The sequence below is a fragment of the Nematolebias whitei genome, chromosome 11, assembly GCF_014905685.2.
Source record: "Nematolebias whitei isolate Nwh7 chromosome 11, NemWhi1, whole genome shotgun sequence".
Lineage (NCBI taxonomy): Eukaryota > Metazoa > Chordata > Actinopteri > Cyprinodontiformes > Rivulidae > Nematolebias > Nematolebias whitei.
The window spans coordinates 5,200,796-5,227,072 of NC_056508.1; the positions used below are offsets into that span (position 1 = coordinate 5,200,796).

A 26,277-nucleotide genomic window follows, 5' to 3' on the forward strand; every position below is an offset into this window, starting at 1 on the left:
GGTAAATGAGGCACAGATTGTTGTAAAGAGCTTTGAGTGTCTTGAAATAAGATAGAAAGGTGCTGTATATAAGTACAGTCCATTTACTATTCAACTCCCTGTGGACTCGGCAGCTGCCATGATTCATATCGTGGCTCTGGTCGTATGTTTACCGATCACTTTTCATCTAAAAAAGCCATTCCTTCTCTCTGGTCTCACCGTTCGCACACTTCTACAGTACGTCATCACAACAAACCACATGTGAAGTGAAACAATCTTTGACCTGTTTCTCGCTGCTTACGTCACACGATGAACTCACGTCATCTGAAGGTGTCTCTCCTCAACACCCGCTCACTAACTAACAAGGGCCTCATTCTAAATGAATACATCACTGACAAGAAACTGGATTTTCTTTGTCTGACTGAAACTTGGCACAAACCCGTGGACTACTTTTCCTTAAATCAGACCTCACCTCCTGGATTACCTACATTGAAAATCCCCGCTCTGAAGGGCGGGCTGGTGGTACAGCAGTGATTTATAAAAAGGATATCAAAATAACTCCAGTAACTCTCCCTAATTTTCAATAATTTGAAAGCATTGCTTTCAAACTGCCTGGTTCTTCTCCCTTGGTCACTGCTGTAATCTACCGCCCTCCTAATCTTAACCCCTCCTTTCTCTCAGAACTCACTGATTTTCTAACTCAGATAAAACCATCTCATCATCCATCCTTCTGCTGGGTGACTTTAATTTGCATGTTGACAATAACTCCAAACCTGCAAATGTTATGATTAATCTCAGGAATTGTACTCAAATTCAGACCAGGGCTGAGAAGGATTACAGACACGGAGTAAAAGTTCAGTGAGTTTATTTACCGTGCTGGGGTAAAGGAAGTCTGAGTTCCTGGAAGGGAGGGGAAAAAAGGGGAAGACAGATTAATGATGGGTAGGAGAATATTGTTGCTATTTAGGATAATTTAATCCTTCTCTTACAGGTGGATCTTCGAAGGCAGACTCAGGGAGGTAGGCGAAGTGTCTGTTGGGTGAGTGAATCCCTTGTATTTTCCAAGTAACTTGATGAGTATCTTGCAGGTGGCGGCTGATGGAGGAGTGTCCCGCTGGGTGATAGAGTTCCACAGGGAATGAGTCCAGTTTGGAGATGATTCATCAAGGTCTTGGTTCTTGGAGGTGAGTCCTGGTTTTGCCTTGAAATCACAGGGAGACACAGGTTGATCAAACACAGGTTCACAAGAGAAAATACTAAAATGGCTGTCTCACAGTACCCAAGGTGACTGAATAATTCAGCGAAGACTGGAACCTCCTCCAAGGCTTAAGTAGCAGCTGGACTCATCAACCGGATTGAAGACAGGTGGTTGCTCAGGAACTCCATCACCAGCACTCAGCAATTGCAGGGTGAGTACACACAAACGGCACAGGCCTAACAGCAACGGAATTCCTGGATCTCCTCAACTGTTTCAGCATCACTCAGCAAGTTAACTTTCGTACGCACACTCAAGGCCATATTCTGGATTTGATCTGCTCCACTGGTCTCACAATCCTTAACCTCTCTGGCCATAACTTACATATATCAGACCACCTTGCCATCATATTTGACATAAACTTCCTCCCTGTACCCAAAACACAACGTGAAATAGTTTTCCGCAATCTCAGATCCATTAACTCTTCTGCCCTTTACGCTCTTGTCATCACCAAACTGGCAATCTCCTCTCCCCCACTGACTGACAACTCCTCAGAACTGGTCACCTATTACAACAGCACTCTCTCCTCTAGTCTTGATGAGCTAGCCCCTATTAAAACCAAAACTGTCTCCTTCATCCACGCTGCCCCCTGGTACACCACTGAGCTCCATAAAATGAAATCATGTAAGCATCAACTTGAGAGACTGTATAAGAAATCTGGTCTAACTGTCCATCTCCAAATGTACACAGATTATATACAGAAATACAAGGATGCACTAAACTCTGCCCGGTCAAATTACTACTCCAGTCTCATCCACTCTGGCTCCAATAACCCCAAACCTCTTTTCTCAACTATCAACATGTTTTTAAAGCCCAATAACAACATTTCCTCATCCTCTAACATCACCAAATGCAATAGTTTTCAGACGTTTTTCAGTCCAAAATTGATAACATTTATGGTTCCATTGATCTCGTCTCTGCTCACACAGCTCCTCCAAATTCACCTCCCTCCAGCTCCATTCAGCAGCTCTCGCACTTCACTCCAACTTCCTCTGCTCAGCTGACTAAACTTTTATCTGGTATCAAAACTACCACCTGCTCTTTGGATCCCACAGTCTCTCAAGTTGGCAGCCATCACCCCGATACTAAAAAACCTGGTCTTGACCCTGAAAACTTCATAAATTTCCAGTCTATATCCAATCTTCCCTTTCTGTCTAAAATTTTAGAGCGAGTCATAGCTGATCAACTTCAGACCCACCTCAAATCCAGTAGCTTGTTTGAACCATTCCAGTCAGGTTTCCGTCCAAAACACAGTACCGAAACAGCTCTTCTCAAAGTTACCAACGATCTCTTCCTTTCCTCTGATCCTGGCCAGCTCAGTGTCCTCATCCTCCTGGACCTCACTGCAGCTTTTGACACCGTCAGTCATTCCATCCTCCTGTCCCGTCTGAAGTCCAACCTGAACATCACTGGCTCCACTCTGTCCTGGTTTCAGTACTACCTCACAGACCGGCAACAGTTTATTCACATCAACTGCTGCTCCTCCTCCATAACCCCTCTATCTCAGGGTGTTCCCCAAGGTTCAGTGCTTGGTCCTCTCCTTTTCATCCTATTCATCCTCCCCCTTGGTAAATCATCCGTCGTCATGGCCTCCATTTTCACTGCTATGCTGATGACGTACAGATTTACATTTCAACTATATCCATAAACCCCAACATCCACTTCACCCTCACCCATTGCTTAACCTCACCCATTTGATATCAAAATCTGGATGAAGCACAATTTTCTCAAATTAAATACTGACAAAACTGACATACTCGTCATTGGTCCAAACAGTGCTACCAAGTCGACTCAAAACTTCTGCCTCAACTTTGACAACATCACTCTCACTGGGGGAAGAATCAGTTTTGTGTTGTGTGTTTCCTTGACTGATGAAGCCTTCCGGATGGATGGTGAAATGTTTCAGCAAAAAAAAATGTCCAGATGACCTGACTGAAAATTGTTGGATTGTATACCTGGATTATTGAGCATGGACTTTGTTGGTTTTGAACCAGTTTGACATGAATGTCGACAAGGAAGAGGGCTGGCAACAAAGGAGGGGTGTGTGCCAAAGACACCATCTTAGCACCAACATAACTGGTTTGTTCCACTTTAGAGAAAGCTGTTTGGGGGAAGAATCAGTTTTGTGTTGTGTGTTTCCTTGACTGATGAAGCCTTCTGGATGGAAGGTGAAACATTTCAGCAATAAAAAGAAAATATCCAGATGACCTGCCTGAAAATTGTTGTATACCTGGATTATTGAGCATGGATTTCTTTGATCACTCTCACTCCATCACCACTCATTCGTAATCTTGGTATTCTTCTCGACTCCACTCTTTCATTTGAATCACATCAAACAAATAACTCGGACTGCATTCTTCCATCTCAAAAACATAGGCGGCTGTGGCTGAGTGGTTAGAGCAGTCGTCCTCCAATGCGAGAGTTGGGGGTTCAAATCTACCAGCAGTCACATGCCGAAGTGTCCCTGGGCAAGACACTGAACCCCTCATAGCCTCTGATGTGTGTCTCATCAGTGTCTGAATGTGATCTAAAACAATGATTAGTTTCTTTAGAATTATTTGTTCATTTAGCTTTGTAGAGATCTAGTATAGAGCTGTATGAATGGGTAAATGTGGGCACAGATTGTTGTAAAGACCTTTGAGTGTCTTGAAATAAGATAGAAAGGTGATATATAAGTACAGTCCATGTCCATTTACCATAGCACGACTCCGCCCATAACTCACTTTCTCCACTGCTGAAATCCTAATCCATGCCTTTGTCACATCCAGAATCAACTATTGCAATAGCGTTTTGTACGGTACACCATCCAAAACTCTCATCAAACTGCAATACGTATATTCAAAACTCTGGTGCCCCCTTCTCACCCACACCTGCTCCCGTGAACATATCACTCCTGTCCTGCAGAAACTCCATTGACTCCTGTCACTCAGCGCATCCATTTCAAGATCCTCATCTCATTCAAAGCCCTCCATACCTGACCCACCTACTCCATCACCACACTCCTTCTCGTTCCCTCCGCTCCTCCCATGCCGACCTTCTGCCTCTCCACTGTAGGACCAACTTCTGAACCTGGGGAGACAGAGCCTTCTCCATCGCTGCCCCCTCCCTCTGGAACTCACTGCCCCAACAGCTTCGTGCCTGCTCCGATCTCTCCACTTTTAAGAAAGAACTCAAAACCCACCTGTTTAAAATCACTTTTAATGTTTAAATTTGCCCTTTTTAAATGTTTTACTGAGTTTATATGTTATGCATTGTTGATTTTATTTTTTATTAATTTTTTACTCATGTAAAGCATCTTTGAGTATTTAAAAAAGCGCTATACAAATAAAATGTATTAGTAGTATTATTATAATGACCAAAACAACATAAGATGATCTTAGATGAAGACATGAAAGGTGGCGGGTGATAAGCATTCTTTGAAGAACACTAGGCCTTTATTTAAAGAATGACTTTGTTGAGAAAAATATCAAGTAAATAAAGGCTGAACCAGTGCAAGACGGGATGTGGTGCGTCAGATTACACAAACAAGCAGCTGTAGAACCATGGGACTTTTATTAAAACACTTTTTCTTGTTAATACTTTTTCGGCTTTTAGTTCATCAGCAGTTTTAATGAGCAAACACAAAAACAGAACAACATCAACTTCCACTTCTCCCTCGTAGCTCCCCCCTCCCCCCAAACAGAAACAAAGCTCTTTTCACTGTAAGACATGGAGTTAAGAATCGTTCAGGGTGTTGTGTAGGATGGTGAGTCTTGTCCTCGGCATTCAAACTAATCTTTACCTTCAGGTGAGTTTGATTGCTGCAATGGTGCACTTCAAAGAAAAAAGTACCAAAAGTACATAAAGTTTCAGACGTACACGTACAGCTCTGACGGCCCTCCGAGTACAGTGCGGTGGCACAGTGTGCACAGCTTTCTGCTCCGTCACAAACCCACAGATAAACGCCTCAATTTCATCTCAACTCCTGTTGCATGAAGAGAAAACTGCAGCCCTCATTACAACACAGTGCTTGTTGTGGACAAGGCAAACACATCTCTTTCCTTTGCTGACCACAGCTTGGGAACGTACAGTTGCAGCCTTGCCCACAGTTAAAGGAACATACGTTAGCGATAGCAGTGACACTCATGTTCTTAATGCCTCTTCCCATTCTGGCTTCGTTCCAAACTAAAGCAGCAGAACACAAACACATCCTGTAAAGTCCAGAATACAACAGAACTTTCCACATTGTCCCACTCTACAATCTTGCAAGTTTTGTGAGTCATGATTAGAAAAGACATTTTCTTACAGGCAACAAGATGAAAAGTGCAACTTATCTGGACAAAGAGAAGTGGTTCAAGTGACCCAAACCCACACAGACCTCCATTTTTAGATCATCTTTTCCAGCTGTGTAACCCTGGGCCTTAATAAAAACACTGACATCAACAGTTATTTCAAAACTACTTCACACGTCTGCTGCAGTGTACAGTCAAGTTCAAGGCACAGTGAAGAGAGAATTCAGCCCCAAATCAGCCGACGTTCCAAATAAAACATACATGGTGACAGCGTGTTACAAACGACTGCTTCAGAGCCAGTCGGTGGGAGCCGTTAAGTTAAAAGTAGTTAGAAGCCGTACAGCAGAAATGGTCGTGGACACACCGAGACGAAGCTGAATTTTCTGCTCCTCGCCGTCGGCTCTGAGACCTACTCAACCTTCCAGCTAGCAACTTAAAGCAAACAGTCCCGTTCAGACGCTTCAGCTCTTCAGTGTCCTTCAGCTTCTCTGAGCTCTGCAGAGACGGGAGCTTCACTGAGTTGGGTCTGCAGGAGGCCCCGTGACCCTGATGGACGAGGAGCGTCGCCACCTGTCTCCAACACCACTGGTGACCTACAACACAAGCCAACATGGGACTTTTCACCTTTTACTGTTATTTTTCATCAGCTCTGGCACATCTTATAAAGACACATGAGAATAAAATTCACAAATAGAGTAAAATGATTTACAAATACTTTAAACGCAGCATGTGATCAAAGCTTTAAGGGCAACAGTTAAAAACTGAACATTTTACTTCTTACTTTCCACTGCAAAAGGTGAAGGTGGACAATAATGTTTCTGCCTGTGTTTGTCTGTTAGCAAAATATCTCATAAACCATTGGGCAGATTTTATTGAAACTTTCAGGAAATTATTACTTGGTGTACATCTACCATTGATTTTTTTTTTACGTTAATTCTATTTGACGTATTTGGAGCCGTATAAATAAAGAGTTTTGAACTGAATTGAATTAACCTGGTCTGTCTGCAGTCCAGACCTGAGAGTACTCAGTCCATCATTGTGCAATGAAAATACAACAAACTGCTGAGTCCTCAGATTTCAGGCAGGAATGTGAAAATATTTCTTCTTTTAAATAATCTATAATCTCTAATAATAAATATAATAATAATAATAATCGAGCCAGAGCCATGCCTTTCAGAATGAGTGGACACTCTGGTAGTTTGCTCTGTGCTTTGACGTGGATTGCCGGTTTCTGCCGGTTGGTTCTGCACCCAGCTTCTGTTCAGCATGAGAGCAGCTGCTGTGATTTTTCTGCTCCACGCTGCTGGAGCCTTCAGCCCCACTCAAACTGCAGTCGGTCCGTCATGCCAGGCCCGGTGCCTGAAATCCTTCGACTCTAGTCACGTGTGGGGGTCCAGAGCTCTGTGGACCTGAAGTTTATCCATCATCATCATCATTTTCAGAACTTTGTCTATTTGGAGTCGTTGAACCATGTTAATGCATCCGGACCTGCCCATCCCTGCCAACTTCATGGATTTTGGGTTCTAAGTAATCATGTCTTTATAAATTATTCTTCTTATGCTCTGATTAGTCTCATTAGAATGATTTGTTCAATTATCTTTGTAGAGATCTAGTAGAGTGCTGTGTGAAAGGGTACATGAGGACACAGATTGTAAAGAGCTTTGAGTGTCTTGAAATAAGATAGAAAGGTGCTGTATAAGTACAGTCCATTTATCATTTATGGGGGCCAAGTGCCACAACAACAACTCCTGTTGATATTGTGGCACTTGGCCTCAACATCAATCTGCTAAACTCCTCAACTCCTCATCTGCTACAAAAGACACAAGGAAATGTCAAATAATAATGTTGTTACTGCTGTCTGGGATCCAGCCTAACCCTGGACCTCCCACACATTACAGCACACCAAATGATTTCAAAAACATGTCAGGACTACATGTGTTGCACATTAATGCACACCGCCTCTTTGTTCAACTGGTGCTTATGTAAATGTTATTTATGAAACTTGGTGTGGTTATCCAAATTAATTTTGGATAAAGATGTGTCAATTGACCAATTTAATATCTATCATTCTGATCATCAAAGAAAGGGAGGTGGGGTTTCAATCTATGTCAGATCAAGCCTAGATGCTCACCTGGTGTCTGTTAAAACACTCACAAATCAGTTGGAAATCCTGCCAATAAACATCAATTTGCCCGGAGGCCAAACTTTAACTGCTGTGGCCTGTTAACCGCACCCCCTCCCCACCCCACTGCAACTTCTGAGGCCCTATTGTCTTTAACGGACTTCCTAATAAATTTACATTTCAATGAAATTGTCCTTGCTGGTGACTTTAACTTAGGCCCTATTTACACGGACACGATGGGGGGAAACGTAGGTTTTTTCATATGTTAATTAGAGGAAAAGATCCGCATTGACACGGTTGTATTTTGGGTTTACATGCATAATAAAATAAAAATTAAACCTGATGTCTTCATTTTCAACGTTAATAGCATGCAACATGTTTAGCATCATTTTAATCACATAATTTGAATTACGTAATGTCCCGATAGCTTCATTTAGCTCAGAGAGCTTCATTATGTATCTCAAACTTAAGATAAATACTGTTTATTATTATTAAACATTATTTAGCACATTTAGATGTTATAGTACAGCACGACGTGTGCACGTGCCTCATTCTATAAACAGAGACATCAGAACTGGATCAGACTGTGTCTCTTCCAACACAGATGTCGGTCACAGCACCTGTAATCTGACGTAGATTAACTATGAGATTAAAAACATATTCCATCAGTCGAGGTTCTGAAAGCAGTTTATTCACCGCCATGTTGATAGAAATATAGCATCTGTCCGCGCGTGCGTGTGCGCATGTGGTTTAACACAAAGCCTCAGCAGGAGATGTTTACATTATCAGCGGGGGGTCAGAGAAAAACCTCCACTCTGGAAGGTGGGTTCAGAAACCTCCGGACTCAAAGAGGGGGGCACTGGTGTCGTGTAAATGATCAGCAGAACCGCAGAGAGAAAGCTGCGGATGCACTCAAAATATGCGCCGTGTAAACGGCCCCTTAGACTGGAAGTTTCCAGTGTCTGAAGAATAAAAAAAAAAAGTTGTTTTGTCACTCAGTCTCACTCAAATCATCGACTCCCCCCACCCCCCCATCCCCCCAAACAAAAAATGCCCTGGAAGATTGTCTATTTTAGATCACTTTTTAACAAATAAACCTCATAAATTTCTTAGGTTGGGTGTTTTTTGCTGACAATATGAGTGACCATTGCGTTTTCGGTGTCATCAGGGACACTAAACTGCCTCACACAAAGACCAGATAAATTCTAAAAAGGGACATGAAGCATTTCAGTGAACAGGCCTTCCTTGGGGACCTGTTTCATTTTGACTGGCAACATAGTCTGATGACGTGAGTATTGCCTGGAACTACTTTCATAACAGTTTCATCTACTTTTTAAATAAACATGCCCCTTTTCACCAGTTCAAAATAAAAGGATGAGACAGTCCCTGGTTTACTCCTGATCTAGTTGACCTCCTACATAGGAGAGATCAACTTTGGGCTAAAGCAAGATATTCTGGTTCAGACACTGATTGGTTGCATTTTCAACAGCTGCAGAATCATTGTACAGCCTCCATCAAAGCCACAAAATGTAAATACTTCTTATCTCAGACCTCCAAAATCTAAATGACCCTAAAAGATTCAGAAAAAACATCAAATCTATCCAGCAGCTCTCTTTCATCTGACCTGCCATCACAGCTACTTGTTAAATAACTTCCTGTGTCAGATAAACCTGAGATCCTGAACTGTTTCAACAAACATTATGTCACTACTAGTTCCTTGTGGACATCAGCTACTCCTCCTTTAAGCCAAACATCTTCAAATCAAATCTCTCCTACAAGTCAGTCCTCAGTAAACCACACCTTTTCATTTTCACTGTTTTCTGTTAGTGAGGTTAAATTGTAAAAAAGTCTAGACTCTAAAAAATCTGCAGGCCCAAATAACCTTCCACCTTATTTCTTAAGGCTGGCCGCTCATATCATCGCAGTACCAGTGTCTCACATCTTTAATCTGTCCATAATCCAAAATACCGTTCCAAATGCTTGGAAAACAGACTTTGTTCTGCCTTTGCTGAAGGGAGGTGACCCCACCTCACTGAACAAGTATCGACCAATTTCTAAACTCTATATTCTTGCTAAGGTTATAGAAAAATTGATAAACTCTCAAGTCAAGAAGTATTCGGTCTTATTTAACATCTTACCTCCCATCAATCTGGTTTCAGGAAATGATGACTGCTTCACTGAAGGTTCTTAATGACGTTGAAGCACTGGATGCTAAGGATTATTGTGCTGCACTTTTCTTAGACCTGTCTGAAGCTTTTGACACTGTGGATCAGAACATCTTGTGTCATAAACTCTCAGAAATTGGTTTCTCAGATCACACCATTGGTTGGTTCTATAATTATCTCAGATTGGAAGCAATGCTTTCAACATAATGGCTCTTCTTCCAGCTATCTAACTGTTAACAACGATGTATCACAAGGTTCAGTCTTAGGACCCACCCTCTTCACTATCTACATGAGTAATGTAGGTCAGATCATCCCTCATACATCCTTACATTTCTATACTGACAACACAGTAGTTTCCTGTCGAGCTAGAACAGATGCTAAGCTTTTCCAGTCTGCATTCAGCATCATCCAGTCAGATTTGTTCCATCTCAAACTTGTGCTAAATGAAGATAAAACCAAAGGGATGCTGTTTTCAAATAGGAAGTTGGTTCCAGCAGTTCTTCCTTCTATTTTATCTATGAATGGTGTTCGTACTGAGTTTGTCCATCCATCCATCCATCCATTTTCTTTACCCGCTTATTCCATTTTGGGTCATGGGGGTTGCCGGTGCTGTCCGGTCTGGCAATCACTGTGCGAGGGGCGGGGTACACCCTGGACGGGTCGCAAGTCCATCACAGGGACACATAGAGACAAACGAGACAAACAACCATTCACTCTCTCACTCACACCTAGGGACAATTTAGAGTTACCAATCAGCCTAACATGCATGATTTTGGTCTGTGGGAGGAAACTGGAGTACCCGGAGAAAACCCACGCATGCACGGAGAGAACATGCAAACTCCACCCAGAAAGGCCCCTGGACCGGGATTTGAACCAGGGACCTGCTCGCTGAGAGGCAGCAGCTCTACCAGCTGTGCCACTGTGCTGCCCCGATTCTTATAAATACTTGGGTATTTTGGTCAATTTGCATCTCTCCTTTAAGACCCATGTTGAAAACTTGGTAAAGAAACTGAAACTGGGGTTTTTTTACAAATAGAAATAGATCCTGTCTAACTCTGAATGCTAGGAAACACCTTGTAACTGTTACATTCCTTCCCTCCACTAACTACGGTGACATAATTTAGATGAATGTTCCTACAAGCACCCTGCAGATGTTGGATGCTGTCTATCACGGTGCGCTAAGATTCATCACTGGCTGTAACTACCACAGCCATCACTGCACCCAGTATTCACTGGTTAACTGGTCATCATTAACTTCACACAGACTCTCTCACTGGTACATTTTCATCTTTAAATCACTTCTTGGTCTGTTGTTTTCATACATCTCCTACATAGCACTGAGTGAGTGCAGCTACAGCGTGCGCTCTCAGGACATAATTACATGCAGTGTTCCCTCAGTGCAGACCCAACTAGGCAAAAGGGCCTTCTCTCACTCTGCTCCTGTTTCCTGGAACACCTTGCAAAAAGATCTGAAGCTCTCGACCTTGACCTCTCTAAGTGGCTTCCTTCTTTCTTCTGTTAAGTTCCTGGGAAAAACCAACGCAGACATGTTCCTGTTTTTAGTATTTTATATTGCTTTATAATGTAGCTGCTTTTCTAAAAATATAATTTCTTCTATTTACTTTTCATTATATATGCTTTTTACGTGATTGTCAGCAGCCTGAACATGAGTCATAGTGAGCAGATGGATATGAATACAGCAGCATAAAGGCAAGAGATCAGCAGCATGGATATTGTTACCTGTTATTACCTGAAGTGGTGGAAAATTTCTCATGATAAAATGTGAACGAAGAGAATGGCCAGGCCGATGTTGAGCAGGATTACCATGCACACCATTATAGTGTTTGGACCCTTGGAAGAAAGTACAGAAAGAGACATGAGTTCCATGCATTTATTAAATGACACAAATCCAATAGAAAGACTGTTTACTGGAATGTTTCACCGTGGGACTGATATGTTGGAGCCTCAAAGGTGCAGAACGCTTTGATGACATTCTTATGTTCCTTTAAACTGAAGCTGTGAATGTAAGTGAATTTTGTAAATCTTAACAAATGTTTCCCAAAGATATTCCTTGTTCTCGCGATTCTATCGGCCGTTAATGAATGACAGTTCTTGTTGCAGTGAGATTGGATGGATCAAATATTATGGGTTTCCAGCCTAAAGATGCACTATAACTCTTGGGATTTCTTGAATGCTCTAATAAAAATATGTAAGATCCTTTCCTCTTTGATAAACAGGTTCTAAACTGTTTGCCTCCGACTTCGTTCACAACTTGCTGTTAATTGCTCCTACCGGTAGTCTAGGTTGACAAATTTGGTCAAACTGCACTTGAGACTTGTGCGTCACTTGTCCAGTCCCAAACACGGTGGTAGACTGGCCATGATGACATGCAAACTCTACAGGGCTTGCAATAATTTGAAGAACACATACACATACTTCATGTGCACACCTGAACCTGGCTGCATGGCTGGTAGAGGTTTTGTGATGACAGTAAGATTCAGCCTATATCCTGATGCATGCTCAATAATCCAGGTAGAAAAAGCTAAAAAAAATTAAGTCTGGTCCTTTGGACATTCAAAAAACAAAACAAAGCAAAAAAAATTAAAAAGGCAGAAACGTTTTATCTTTCATCTGAAAGTCTGAGGTGCTGTATTCAGCTCAGTCTCTTCAATAGCACCTTCTCAGAGTGGATCAACCAGTTTGCTGCTGACAACCAAAACCAGCTGCTCACATGATCAAGAAGGACCATCAGCCTAACAATGTATCATTGGCACACTGATGGCTGTGTGCTATTCACAGAGGGCTGAGTGATACTAGCAATAACAGCATTGTAAGAGGGGGACAGTTGAACCCGGAGGCCTCCACCCCTGTTTAATGATGGACGGTTTCTTTTCACAAAGATGGCCTCCTTTACTCCTCTCTCAAACCATTGTTCCTCTCTATCCAGGATGTGAACATCTTCATCCCAGAAAGAATGACTGCTGGCCTGGATATGAGTGTAGACCGCAGAGTCCTGGCCTGATGGTGTTGCTCTTCTGTGCTGAGCCATCCTTTTGGCCAGTGGCTGTTTAGTTTCCCCGATGTAAGACTGATCACAGCCCTCCTGACACTGAACAGCATACACAATATTACTCTGTTTGTGCCGGGGCACTGGATCTTTGGGATGAACCAGTCTTTGCCGTAATCTATTTTGGGGTTTAAAAGCCACTGGGACGTTGTGTTTAGAAAATAAACGTCTCAGTTTCTCTAATTCTCCCGCCAGACCTAAGAGCTTGTACTTCAATAAAACCCTGATTTTTGCGGTCATCACAAGTTTCAAGATCTGTTTTATTTAATCAGTTTTTGTAAAAATGTAGACTTGAACCACTACAATACAAAATGACCACTGGTCTGGGTTCCTCCTTTTCACCTGATGGCTGACTGGAGTCCTGTTTGGGTTTCTTCTCTGCTTTCAGGAAGGCCCAGTTAGGCTATCCACATTGCTATAGAGCCTGTCTTGTGTGGGCCATGTTCCTCACCTCTATTGTTGAGGTGGCTTACCGGCTGCAAGGTTGTCGGTGCCTGTCGCGGCGGCAACCCTCGAACCCGGTGGTGGACACTGGCGGTGAGGGATGCTGTCAGGCTGAAAAAGGAGTCCTATCGGGCCTATTTGGCCTGTGGGACCCCGGAAGCAACTGATGGGTACCGGCAGTCCAAGCAGCATGTGACTCGGGTGGTCGCTGAGGCAAAAACTTGGGCGTGGGAGGAGTTCGGAGAGGCCATGGAGAATGACTTCCGTACGGCTTCGAGGCGATTCTGGTCCACCATCCGGCGTCTCAAGGGGAGGAAGGCAGTACGCCACCAACAATATTTATAGTGGAGGTGGTGTGCTGCTGACCTCAACTCGGGATGTCGTGGGTTAGTGGGCAGAATACTTTGAAGACCTCCTTAATCCCACTGGCACATCTTCCACTGTGGAAGCGGAGCCTGGTGACTCGGGCTCTCCAATCTCTGGTGCTGCGGTCAATGAAGGTGGCAGGGTCCCAGGGGTGGATGAGACTCGCCCATAGTTCCTTAAGGCTCTGGATGTTGTTGGGTTGTGTTGGCTTACACGACTTTGCGATACTGCGTGAACATCGGGGCAGTTCCCCTGGATTGGCAGACTGAGGTGGTGGTCCCCTTATTCAAAAAGAGGGACCATAGAGTGTGTTCCAACTACAGGGGGATCATGCTCTTAAGCCTCCCTGGTAAGGTCTATTCGGGGGTTCTGGAGAGGAGGGTCCATCGGATAGTCGAACCTCGGATTCAGGAGGAGCAGTGCGGTTTTCGTCCTGATCGTGAAACAGTGGGCCATCTCTATACCCTCAGCAGATTCTTAGAGGGTGCATGGGAGTTTGTCCAACCAGTCTACATGTGCTTTGTGGACTTGGAGAAGGCGTTCAACCGCGTCACTCGGAGAGCCCTGTGGGGGGTCCATCCATCCATTTTCTTCCGCTTATCTGGGGTCGGGTCACAGAGGTAGCAGCCTAAGTAGGGAGGCCCAGACTTCCCTCTCCCCAGCAACTTGGTCCAACTCCTCCGGGGGAATCCCAAGGCGTTCCCAGGCCAGCCGAGAAACTTAGTCCCTCCAGCGTGTCCTGGGTCTTCCTCTGGGTCCTGATGGAACGTGCCCGGAACACCTCCCCAGGGAAGCATCCAGGGGGCATCCAAACTAAATGCCCACACCACCTCAACTGGCTCTTCTCAAAGCAGAGGAGCAGCAGCTCTACTCCAAGTCTCTCCTGGATAACTAAATGTCTCACCCAATCTCTAAGGGAGAGTCCAGCTACACTGCAGAAACAAATAATTTTTTACCGCCTGTATGTGCAGTCTTGTTCTTTCAGTCAATACCCAGAGCTTGTGACCATAGGTGAGGGTAGGAACATAGACCAAATGGTAAATAGGGAGATATGCCTCTCAGCTCAGCTCCATCTTCACTACAATGGACCGGCACAAAGTATGCAATACTTAGGACACAGGTGTCAAACTCCAGGCCTTGAGGGTCGGAGTCCTGCAACTTTTAGATGCGTCTCTGATGCCACACAGCTGAATCAAATAAGGAGGTCATTAGCAGGACTTTGGAGAACTTGACTGCACTGAGAAGCTAATTCAGTCATATGATTCAGCTGTGTGGCATCAGAGACACATCTAAAAGTTGCAGGACTCTGGCCCTCGAGGCCTGGAGTTTGACACCCCTGACTTAGGAAGCTGCACTGATCCATCTATCAGTCTCACGCTTTATTCTTCCCTCACTTGTGAACCTCTGATTGACAGTCCGTGTTAATAATAAAGATGGGATCCTAACACAGATGACAAGAATGAAATGAGTTAATGTGTTTTTACCACCTTACCTCCAGTTCTGAAGTTTCTGTGATCATCTCCTTACTTGACACTATGGCCTTCAGGGCTGGTTTGACAGCTATAACTTTAGCTTCCACTTGCTTCGTAATGGTTTTAGTTTCCTGATTGGGTGCAGGTTTTGGAGGTGGAGTGGGGCTGGGTTGTCGTTTTGGCGTGGGTCTTGTCTCTGCTTCGATGGTTGGCCTGCTCCCCTCCCTGGACAGCTTTTTCTTTTCAGAGGTGGACGCTGTTGCTTCATGGACTGATGGAACTCTTTCAGTTTTTACCTTGGGGGCTTTAGGCTCGGGGGTTACAGCTTTGGGAGTCACATTAGAGGCAGGGCACGGTGCTTCTTCTTCATCAGGTGCGATGAGGCTGTTTCTTACAGAGGCTGCAGGTGCTGGAGCAAAGTCTAGAGCTTTTGCTTCAGAGTCAAATTTCTGCAGGGGCTTGATCTCCAGGTCTGTGCTCTGCTCATTTTTGTTGCTTTGACGACTGGGGGAGCGAGAGGGGCCACGACTGCTGGGGGACCCTCCTCCTTCAGGTGTAGCTAATAAGGTTGTAGCAACTAAAGTTGAAGGGGTGGTGGGGCGACTGCTGGTTGTAGTGCTGGGCTTAGAGGGAGCTTTAATAGAACCAACTTTACTGGATTTGTCTTCATTCCAGCCCCTTGGACCGAGGAGTTTGGGGTCCTCCTTGCTGGCGATGGCTGGGCTGGGGGAGGGGGTGCGTCCTGGGGACGAGCCAGGCATGAGGCTGTCCAGTTCATTCAGAAATGGACTCTCAGGTGGTGTGGGGAGGGGCTCCTCATCAGCTAGTAGGGGTTCTTCCTCAGCCAGCAGAGGCTCATGCATGACAGTGTCTGTGTTCTCAGTGTCTTCTACAACCTCCTGAAGCACCCTCTTCTTCATGTACTCAGGACCTAAAGACACAAGGAGGTCAAAATAAAAACAATTTCATAATTATTACATGAGCACAAGTCTGACACCCTTTTGAAAGTACAACCTTATTGAAGATGCATGATAATGTTTTGGCCTGTGTGTAATTGTCTGTTACCATTATATCTCATGAATCAATGAGCAACTTTTACTGAAACTTTCATAAAGCAATAATTGCACATACATCTACAACAGAATACCTGTTATTATGAACTACACTCAAGATGGCTGCCACAACCAACTAACCAATATAACGGTAATAATTCAGTCAATTAAAAAATACTATAAACATTTCTGTGGCAGTAGCAGAGAGGGACCCCAAACACTGTATACACAGACATCATGTATACAGAGACCCCCTGTTACAAAGGCATTGCACGGTATATAGAGACATCCTGTATACATAGTCCCCTCTGATTGTTTTGATTGGTTTCCAAAAGTCCTGGATACTTGCAGTCTGACTATGGTAGGGCTTTAACAGACTACTCGAGTAATCTACACATCGATTCCTAGGACATCTATCGAGTATTTTTTATTTCACGTCGAGTATTCGTGGTGATGTCATTACGTCACTGTTACGTCATTGCGCACCGAGCGCGGGTTACAAAATGGATTCCTCCAAACAAACAGATGGAGTGGAGCAGGCCCAGTCTTGGCAAACAGGTAGAAATGCATCAATAGTCTGGAAATTTTTCACTAAAGATGAATCTTCCGGTTCAACTACCATAAGGAAACAGAAAATTAATCAACTTCCTGACTGTTTGGAGCTCCTTGAGAACCGGTGTTACACCATATTCTGTGACACTGTAGTGAACTTGACCTGATGTCAAATCTTGACCTTAGGATCATATGGTCAGAAACTGTCATTTCATTGATTTGCATCCAGAAATACAGGTTGATCGATCCTGAGACTTTCTTTCTTGAATTAATCAAGTGGAAAAGACAATTCTCTATGATCATTACTATTTTACAAATGTTTTGATAATCAAATTGTGTTAGTTCAAACAATGTTTACATGTTGAAGTGAACTACTCATTTTTATTTACTTAAACAGTAGTAATGATTTTTAATCCTCAATTCAAAGTGAAATCAAGTTAGAGTACGTTACAGAGTAATGATTCAATTTCTTGATCATCTGCTTTGAAGTGAGCAGAGTTGTAAGTGTGTCAAAGTTCAGGTTTCGGTCAACTGAAAGTTTACTGAAAAGAAATGTCATGTTTAACTTTTACAGCAAGATACTTGGTGGAGCGACGCCACTAAGTCTGGTTTTCTCCAACAATCTTTCTGTCTGTTCTTAAACAATCTGAATCTTTTCCTTGACTTTTAATAACACCTTACATCACAAACCACACCTCTGCTTTGGTCCATCGACCAATCAAAAAGCTCTCAAATGAACCGGAAGTGACCCTTCTTAAAAGGTTGGCACTTCCTAGTTCAAAGAAGAGAGTTCAGCTCAGAGAGTTCAGCTCAGTCTTGAAGCTGCTGTAAGCTCAGTCTTGAAGATGGAGTAGCAGTTCAAGCAGAGAGTTTTTGGAATTCAGATGCAGAGAGTTTTGGAAGTCCCAGAATGCAGAACGCTGGCATTCAGGAGGCTGCTGAATTAGAATCAAGCTGAACCAGAGACGATTTTGGGAATTATAACTTCTGTTTGGATAACCTCACACGACTCTCGAGGTCTTTAGCTGTTCTTATGGAGACGCTGAACAGTGGCTGGAAGTGAGACTTCACGCCGGAACTGATCTATCTTCAGAAAAGGTAAAAGTCGACCTTCACCAAAAATGTACTGTTGGGACAAGCTGATTTCCAAAAGAGCGTGCTGTTCTGGTTAAAACAGACAAATTCCCTCACACATCTCTCTGTAGATAAATCTCAATTTTCCATCTTCAAACTCTCCTATCTGCTAGCAAATTAATCCAGATGTTTTCAGAAATGTCTGTGGTGAAGCAACGGAAAATCATGGCCGTATGGTTTTCCTGGTTGTAAAGCTGATTGATTATGTTGTTATTTTCATATTCTGCCAAATTAATGTAAACGTTTGATGTTAAACTTTGATTCTGTAAATAAATGACCACATTCATTTTGATGGGTCAAAGATAAATAACGTCTCACGTCCACATTTTTGTTAAATTCAATGCACGACATCATTCAGTCCAGAAAAATGAAAAGAACTCGTTTTAATGTATGAATATATCTCAGGATATGTCATACTACTACCAACATATATTGTGACCATAGGGGGCGGTGTTGCATGCACTGTTACAGGTCACAGAATATGGTGTAACACCGGGTCCAATCGACCAAACCAGAACCAGCTTCCTCTGACCTTGTTTCACAAACAAAAAGCAAAAAATATTAATCTCTCTATGCATATTTAATTGAATTAACGATAACTAGTTCCTGCTTTTTGGATTCGGCTGGTTTTATCTACAATCAAGGAAGTTGTCGGCAGCAAATTTGGACCCGATCACGCTGCTTGCCTTTATGATGGCTTGGTTCGTGGCTCGAGTACCCGGACTCAAATGCTTTGGGCAGAATGGATCAGATCTTGGGAATTTTACTCAGTCACGTTCCATCGGTGTGGCCATTTAATTTTGACATTTCGGAACCGAGTGGACCAACACAGACTTAAGGTAGATGTCATTAAGTTCTGCCTGTCCCCAAAACAACTGTGTGTTTATCTGAATTTGGCTCCCTTGGCTGGCCTTGAAGGCCACCTTATCTGAATTTGCCTGGAGAACATGTGATCTGATGCTCACCACCTCCTCCCTGAGGAATTTCCAACTGATAACCAGATGGAACCAGCTGAATAAACTTTGTGTCACCATTTCAGAACTCTTGGATTCTCATAGACATTGTCCTTGGCCATTCCACGACATTACTTCCCCCTGAGGCACAAAGGCACACGCTCTATTCAGCCTCTTCTTGACTGCCTGGCTGACATCCGGGACTGGATGGCTTTAAACTTCTTAAGCTTCAATGAGAAGAAGTCTGAAGTCATGCTGTTCCATCCCAGTGGCTCACTCATGAACCATGACATTGACCTTTTCTCTCTAGCCCCGCTAGAGAAACAAAAGGTCACTAATCTGGGGGTGATAATGGACCCGTCCTTAAAACTCAACAGTCACGTAAACATGATGGTCAAATCCTGTTTTTTTCAGCTGAGACGGCTGTCTAAGCTGAAGCCTATACTCTCCAAAAAGAACCTTGAGACAGTGATCCACGCCTTCATAACATCTAGGCTTGATTACTGCAATTCACTTCTGTTTGGAATCAGTCAGTCCTCCATTGCTCGTCTACAACTGGTCCAAAATGCTGCAGCCCGATTTTTAACTGGTACAGGCTATAGAGAGCACATCACGCCAGTTTTGGCCTCCCTGCACTGGCTACCCATTCACCTTCGGATCCATTTCAAAATTCTCATGTATGTTTTTAAATCACTGAACAGTTCCGCCCCATCCTATCTCACTGATCTTCTGCAGCCATATGTCCCACCGCGCTCTCTGAGGTCAGCAGACCAGATGCTTCTCTCAGTCCCAGAAACCCGTCGTAAGCTCAGAGGTGACAGGGCTTTCTCTGTTGCAGGTCCACGACTGTGGAATGAGTTGCCACTGAGTGTCCGGCAGGCTCCCACACTCTCAGTCTTTAAGTCTCGCTTGAAGACCCACTTCTATTCTCTTGCCTTTAACACGTTGTGATTTGTTTTGGTCCGGTCTGTTCTCTACTCTGTTGGCCATTTTAGTTAGCTTCTGCTGCTATTTGTATCTGTATTTCTATTTTATGTTTTCCTGTCTGCTGTGCATGTTTGTTTCTTTTGTACAGCACTTTGGTTGGCCTTGTTGCTGTTTTAAGTGCTATATAAATAAATTGGTATGGTATGGTATGGTATCCCTTGAGAATGTTTATGGATGTCACCGGAGGAAACTGGCTGATTATTCCATCCTCATCCGAACTCTTACAGTGCCCTCGAGAGCGTCTATGGACGTGCTCGCCGCTCTCGTCGTCTCCCCTCTGCAGAAAATCTACGTCACTATGTGCTTGTTTGTGCGAGTTGTTTTTTTTAATATAAGAATTTTTCTTCTCAGGCAAGAAGAAAGAGTCTGATAGGAAATTTTTTCACCTCCAATTCCTACATGTGTCCAGTTTCACTACTTTTTGTCTGTCTAAACAGGTCTCACTTGTAAACGAGTCTTCTAGGCTCAATGTAACTTATCTGTTTAAATAAAGGTTGAATGAATGAAAAAAATGACATGGTCATACCATAGAGAAGCCATGTATCTCTGATTAGTGCTGCTAAAGATGTTCTGATAAACTGATGAATTAAAGGGCTGAAAATGCTCCAAAGAAGTAAACTAACAAAACATTGGTTTTGGATGCCATTTCTCCTTTAGCTTCCTTTGGATGAATTAACACTGCTTTACAATTCAGCCTCAGTTTTTATGATATAAAAAATGACAGTGTAATATGTGATGTTTTCTTGTTACCTTCATGAATGTTATGTCTGTTGTTATAAAACCTTATAACTAAATGTTACAAGTAAACTGAGAGACCCTTATCACATTATTTAATGTAGAAAAAGACTAATTCAGAATGTTAAAAGAATTTTGGCTTCTTTAACGTCCTTTTGTATCAGATAAAGCAGCTGCCATCTAAGTGGATGCTATACTTTTGTATTTACGTGTCAATATCTAATATAGATATATATATATAATATTATCTTGCAATGAAACTGATCTCATCCCTTCAACTAAATAAGATGCTCCTTTTTTTAGACGTTCAAGTTCCGCTCCCCTCGTGGCACATCTCTGCAGAGGAATCTACCATGACATGCACAAAGTTAGGGGTCAAATATAAGCAAATATGCAGGTTGTTGGCAGTTTAATGTAAATAAATTAAATTAAATTGACAGAAGTAAGTGAAAAAGTTGCAACGTCTTTGTCGTAGCTAAGCAGAGGTTTGAATAAAATCCCAAAACATAAACGTTTAGAAGTGGAGGCACATCTGGTGAACATTTGAGTCAGCTATATTAGAACGAGAAAGGAGCGCAATGTCCTGTAGTTGGAACATTTTCATATTCTTCTCACAGGTTTGTCTTGTGGTGAGACAGTGGTGCCTACTGACCTGGCTGGTAGAAGGAAGGAGAGAGCTCTTTGGCCACCAGTCTGGCAATGCTGGACTCACTGTTGGAAGCCTGGCCCGCCTGTTCTGCTCCGTCTGACTTGGCCTTTGCATGGGCCGACCTGCAGGTGAGAGGTGCAACACAAGTCACGAGTCAGCAACAGTCTCTCGTGTTCTCCTTCACCAGAGTTGGATGAACTATAATCTGAAGTTTCATTCAAACAAGTTGGCAGTCAATAAGTTTAAATCAGTGGATCTCAAAATATTTTATAAGAAGTAAAATCTTAAAAAAGACTAAACTTTACAAGTATCACTCATTCAAACATCAAGTTAGGGCCCTCACAAATCAAATCAATGTAAGAAGATTGCTAAAAGAATGTTTCATCATAATTATTATACAGAATAAATACACGGATCAGGCTGTTGCTTCTTCCTGCAGGGGTCGCCACATGGAGCCAACTCGCATGAAAGGTTTGGTAATTATTTTACTCCAGTTGCCCTTCCTGATGCAACCTGGGCTTAAACCTGCAGCCTCAGGATTACAAGACTGTGGCACTAACCACTGAGCTCACACAGCTCAAATAGCCTACAAATAAAATAATCATAATAAATTAATTCATAACGTGTTTTACATAGGTGGTAAGATTTTTGCCTAAATGCCCTTCGTAGATTTAATTGCAAAGTTTGCATTCTTAGACCAGTATTAGAATAGAATAGAATAGAATAGAATAGAATAGAATAGAAACAGTCTTTATTGTCCCACGAATGGGAAATTCAAGTGTATCAGCAGCAACAGATAAAAAGATAAAGAGATTTCACACAAAAGTTCCTAAAATGTTAATAAACAATACAATATATAAAGAAATAAGATAAACAATATCAATAATAATGTTCAATATGTACTGGAACATTGATAAGGACAGACTATTGACAGGACAGTGTTACAGGCAGAGTGTGTGTTTGAGCAGAGGTCAGCATGTATTTAATCCTTGTAGAGTTTGTTGGAGCAGTGATGGTTGTAGAGTCTAACAGGAGGAAGGACCTGCGGTGACGCTCCTTTGTGCATTTAGGAGCAGGAACCTGTCACTGAACGAGCTCTCCAGTTCAGCAACAGCTTCATGGGGTGGGAGACATTGTCCAGCAACGATGTTATTTTAACTAGAGTCCTTCTGTCTCAGCTCCATTATTTAGGGTCACAAGCTTCTATTGCTGTTATTTTGTGGATTGGAAGCTAAAAGGTTTGGGTACTGCTGGCCTAAACATAGCATCTGATGGGCTGCATCTGTTGGTGACTCAAAATAGTATAAATCTTGTAATAAATACACAAACGTTTCATTGCTGTCTCACTGTATAGCGATTAACGAACATGCAACTGTGTTTTGAATAGGGGAGTAACAATACATCGATTTAAATCAAAATATCAATTCAATGATTAATGATTCATTTATTTCGTGGCAAAACTAAAACATCAATTCATATCGTCCTCTGTAAAATATGCTTTTATTTTGAAATTCCCAAGGCACGTCTCTGTCACCATGTCCGTGCGCGGCCACCTCAGCAGCATGGCAGACGAGGCAGAAAACACAGAAAATGAAATTCACTCTCCTGCTGGATTTAAATCAACTCTGTGGAAACATTTTGATTCCGACAGGACGGCTCAACAGACAGAACTCATGTCGTGTGCGACAGGTGCCGTGTGAGTTAAAATACTCGGGAAGCACAACAAATTTTGCCGTTCACCTGAAGAAGAAGCACGGCATTGATAGTCATGTTATGGAAGCTCAATATCTATTTTTGTTTCTTTATAACTGAAAGGTCATCAGGGCACTTTTAAGTTAACTGGTTTAAAAAAAGAACTTAGACATGAGACATGTGAGACTGTACTGAACAGGTCATTCATTTTTCATTAATTAAGATAAAATATATATTTAAATGCCTGGTGCCAGTAATAACAGAAATAAAATGGATAAATCATATTTGAATTGTTTTTGTAAATTTATTTATGTGTAAATGAGACGGGCATTTGATATCATAATATATCGATCGCACACTTGTGAATCGAATAGAATTTAAATCGTATCGTGCCAGACTTTGTGATATCGAGAAAAACTGTATCGTCATACAAACAAATCAATATAATATCGTATCGTGGTAAAGCTGGTGATTTACAGCCCTAGTTTTGAATAATCCACTACTTTTAAATCAGAGCCTACGTTTGTGTGCATGGCTTAAAAAACTGCCTTCCTGGCCGAGCACAATATTTGGTTGTTCACCTTCACCCACGTTACCCATAATGCCCCGAAAATGTTTCAATATCTTAGATCCTTGTATACTGTTTCTTTTTATACTTTAAATTTTTAATAGTTTTGGGTGTAACTGGGACCTTGAGTACACAGTTTTGTTCCACCTCATGTACTACATGTGATGCAAATGACAATAAACTTGATCTTGAACTTCCTGTTTATCACTGCTGTGTTTAGCTTCTCATGAGGTCGGCTGCAGGGCTTTATCCTTCTTTTACATTTTTCCCTGGTTTCTTTATTTTTCAGGGGTGCTGAGATAAAATTTAGGGGTGAACACCCCCAAAAAGAGGCTAAAATCACCACTGGTAGTAACTGAGACTCATCCTCAACACATTCTGAGAGCTAACACAGCGTTATTTAAGTTCAAGTTCAAGTTGATTGTCGTTCGCATCACATGTGGTACATGAGGTGGAACAAAATTATGTACTTGGGGTCCCAGTTACACCCAAAAATAGTAAAAATATAAAGTATAATAAGAAAAAGGTCTGACAAGTTTTACAAGGTCTGACAAAAAGGCGTCGTCTCCACGAGGTCTCATCATAAACTGATCTTTGACTAAAACTCTGAACTTTGAATTGTACTGACTCCAGGAGTTAATTAGTTACAGACACTGACAGTGTTGAATCAGAATCAGAATAAACTTTATTATCATTGCACCGAGATACAACGAGAACATGTACGTAACATGCACGTCCAAAAGATGGGCGGAGTGCACGTAGCTGCTGCTATGGGAGCACGGCCTCTTATTCTTTCCAGAACACTTTTACTTAGATGAGAAAAGGGGAAGAAAACATGAGGAGAGAAGGTATAAAAAAAGATCTCTCCCACCATGTCCTAGACAGGGCACGGTTTGAGGCATCAAAAAAATCTACCACAGCAAAGAAACATAAATACACATAAAACTTATGAGGCCGGTGAAGGCATTGAGTATTAGGGGAAGGCTGTTGCATAGTCCAGAGCCCCCCTCAGCCATTGTCCAGATTAGAGGTGTTAGTTATCATCAGCTCAGTTCACGTTCTGTCACATGTCCACAGCCTTGGGGAAGGGAGGGGTGAGGAGACGTCTTTGTTTTTTCTAAACATGCCAGGAGGAATTGAGATAGTCCATCTTCAAGGCCAGGTCCAGATCCACAGTTTGGGTCAGGCAGAACTCATAAATTGCTGTTTCTGCCTTTTAAAGTCTTGCTAGTACATTTCTCTGATGGTGAATCCAAACAGCTGGATTAATTATTTACGCTGAAAGTCGAGCTTATAGCTTCTCCAAGATTATTCCTTCCAACCGTTCGTGGGTGCTGCCAGAAAGTTCACAGTCCTGATATCAGCCTGCTTCAGCTTTGATGCAGCTCCATAGTTCACATAGTCTGAGTGCTGCCAAGCCTCGACACATTCCACACAGATTTGTAGACGTTCCAGATTTCACCAACCCAAACAGCAGAATCCAGTTGTCATCATGAATCCATTTTGTTTCCGTCAAGGTAAGAGGGTCCTCCATTCACCCTGACTTCCTGTCGGGAGAAGTTAATCAATTTCGTTGAGAGACCAGCTGATCAAATCCATTGAATTAGGAAGGTATGCAGAAAAAAGATAAATAAAGGTTTCACAAGACAAGGAAGCAAATCAGGAGAGCGGGGGGGACGGAGCAGAAGAGGACGCGTCTGCTTCCACCGAGAGCACAGAGAGAAAACAGTTAACAGTTGTAACAGTTAGTGCCGAAGTTTGAGGCAAAGCTCGAGTGCAATTTTTAGCACTCAGAATATGTGTTGGGGTTAACTCTCAGCTACTACCACATCAAATTGTAACTTATTATCTGTTAAAGCAACAGCTTTGCATTTTCCAAGATCAATTAGTTGTGGCAGTAATCATGAGTCGAGTAAACTTCAAAACTTAAATAACTGTAGATGTACACCCGGAGATTATTTTCAGAAAATTTCATTTGAATCTGGCCAGTGGTTCATTACATATTTTGCTAACAGTTAAGACGGGCAGGCAAACACATGGAAGGCAACAACATCTGATCTAAAATGATGCAGAAAAACTGGTCCATGCATTTGTCACATCTAGACTGGACTATTACAATGGTTTATTATCTGGGTGTCCAAATACTTCTTTAAAACGTCTTCAGTTGATCCAAAATGCTGCTGCCAGAGTCTTAACTGGACTTACTGGGAGAGATCATATCTCTCCAGTTTTAGTTTCTCTCCATTGGCTCCCTGTCAAATCCAGAATAGAATTCAAAATCTTACTTCTAACCCACAAAGCTCTCAACAACCTAGCTCCATCTTATATTAAAGATCTTACTGTTCCATATTTTCCTAACAGAGCACTTCGCTCTCAGACTGCAGGTTTACTTGTGGTTCCTAGAATTTACAAAAACAGAATGGGAGGAAGATCTTTCAGTTCTCAGGCTCCTCTCTTGTGGAACCAACTTCCAATCTCTGTCCGTGAGGCTGACACATTATCCAGTTTTAAAACTGGGCTTAACACTTTCCTTTTTGATAAATCCTATAGTTAGGGTCGGCTTGGGTTTCCTGAGCTGTCCCTTAGTTATGCTGCTATAGGCTTAGACTGCTGGAGGACAAACTGACCACACTTTTCACTCTGCTGCTGTCTTTACTTACTCTGCTCAACCTGTTTTATATTTGTAATTATTTTTTCTATCATTAACATGTGTTTGTTTGTCTTTCAGGTACACCTGGACCTATATCTGGACCTGGACCTATACCTGGACCTGGACCTATACCTGGACCTGGACCTATACCTGGACCTGGACCT

The 26,277-nt window shown here is 42.5% G+C and overlaps 1 protein-coding gene across 4 annotated transcripts in view; it reads right to left on the reverse strand.

Moving 5' to 3' along the window:
* Nucleotides 1-854: 854 nt before the first annotated feature.
* jph2 (junctophilin 2) overlaps nucleotides 855-26,277 on the reverse strand; it is an 88,399-nt gene continuing 62,976 nt past the window's right edge. Inside the window, exons 3-7 of one of the 4 annotated variants that reach the window (XR_005187144.1) lie at nucleotides 21,207-21,325; nucleotides 15,162-16,072; nucleotides 11,543-11,643; nucleotides 969-1,180; nucleotides 855-879 (exon numbers count right to left, since the gene is read on the reverse strand). Coding sequence is in view for 3 of the 4 variants with exons in the window: in XM_037684648.1 (XP_037540576.1) it covers nucleotides 11,563-11,643; nucleotides 15,162-16,072; nucleotides 21,207-21,325 (1,111 nt within the window). In the remaining variant the exon portion in view is untranslated. Of the gene's footprint in view, nucleotides 880-968; nucleotides 1,181-4,767; nucleotides 6,099-11,532; nucleotides 11,644-15,161; nucleotides 16,073-21,206; nucleotides 21,326-26,277 lie in introns of those variants that run through there. The other 3 variants (XM_037684648.1, XM_037684646.1, XM_037684647.1) reach the window with 3 other exon arrangements.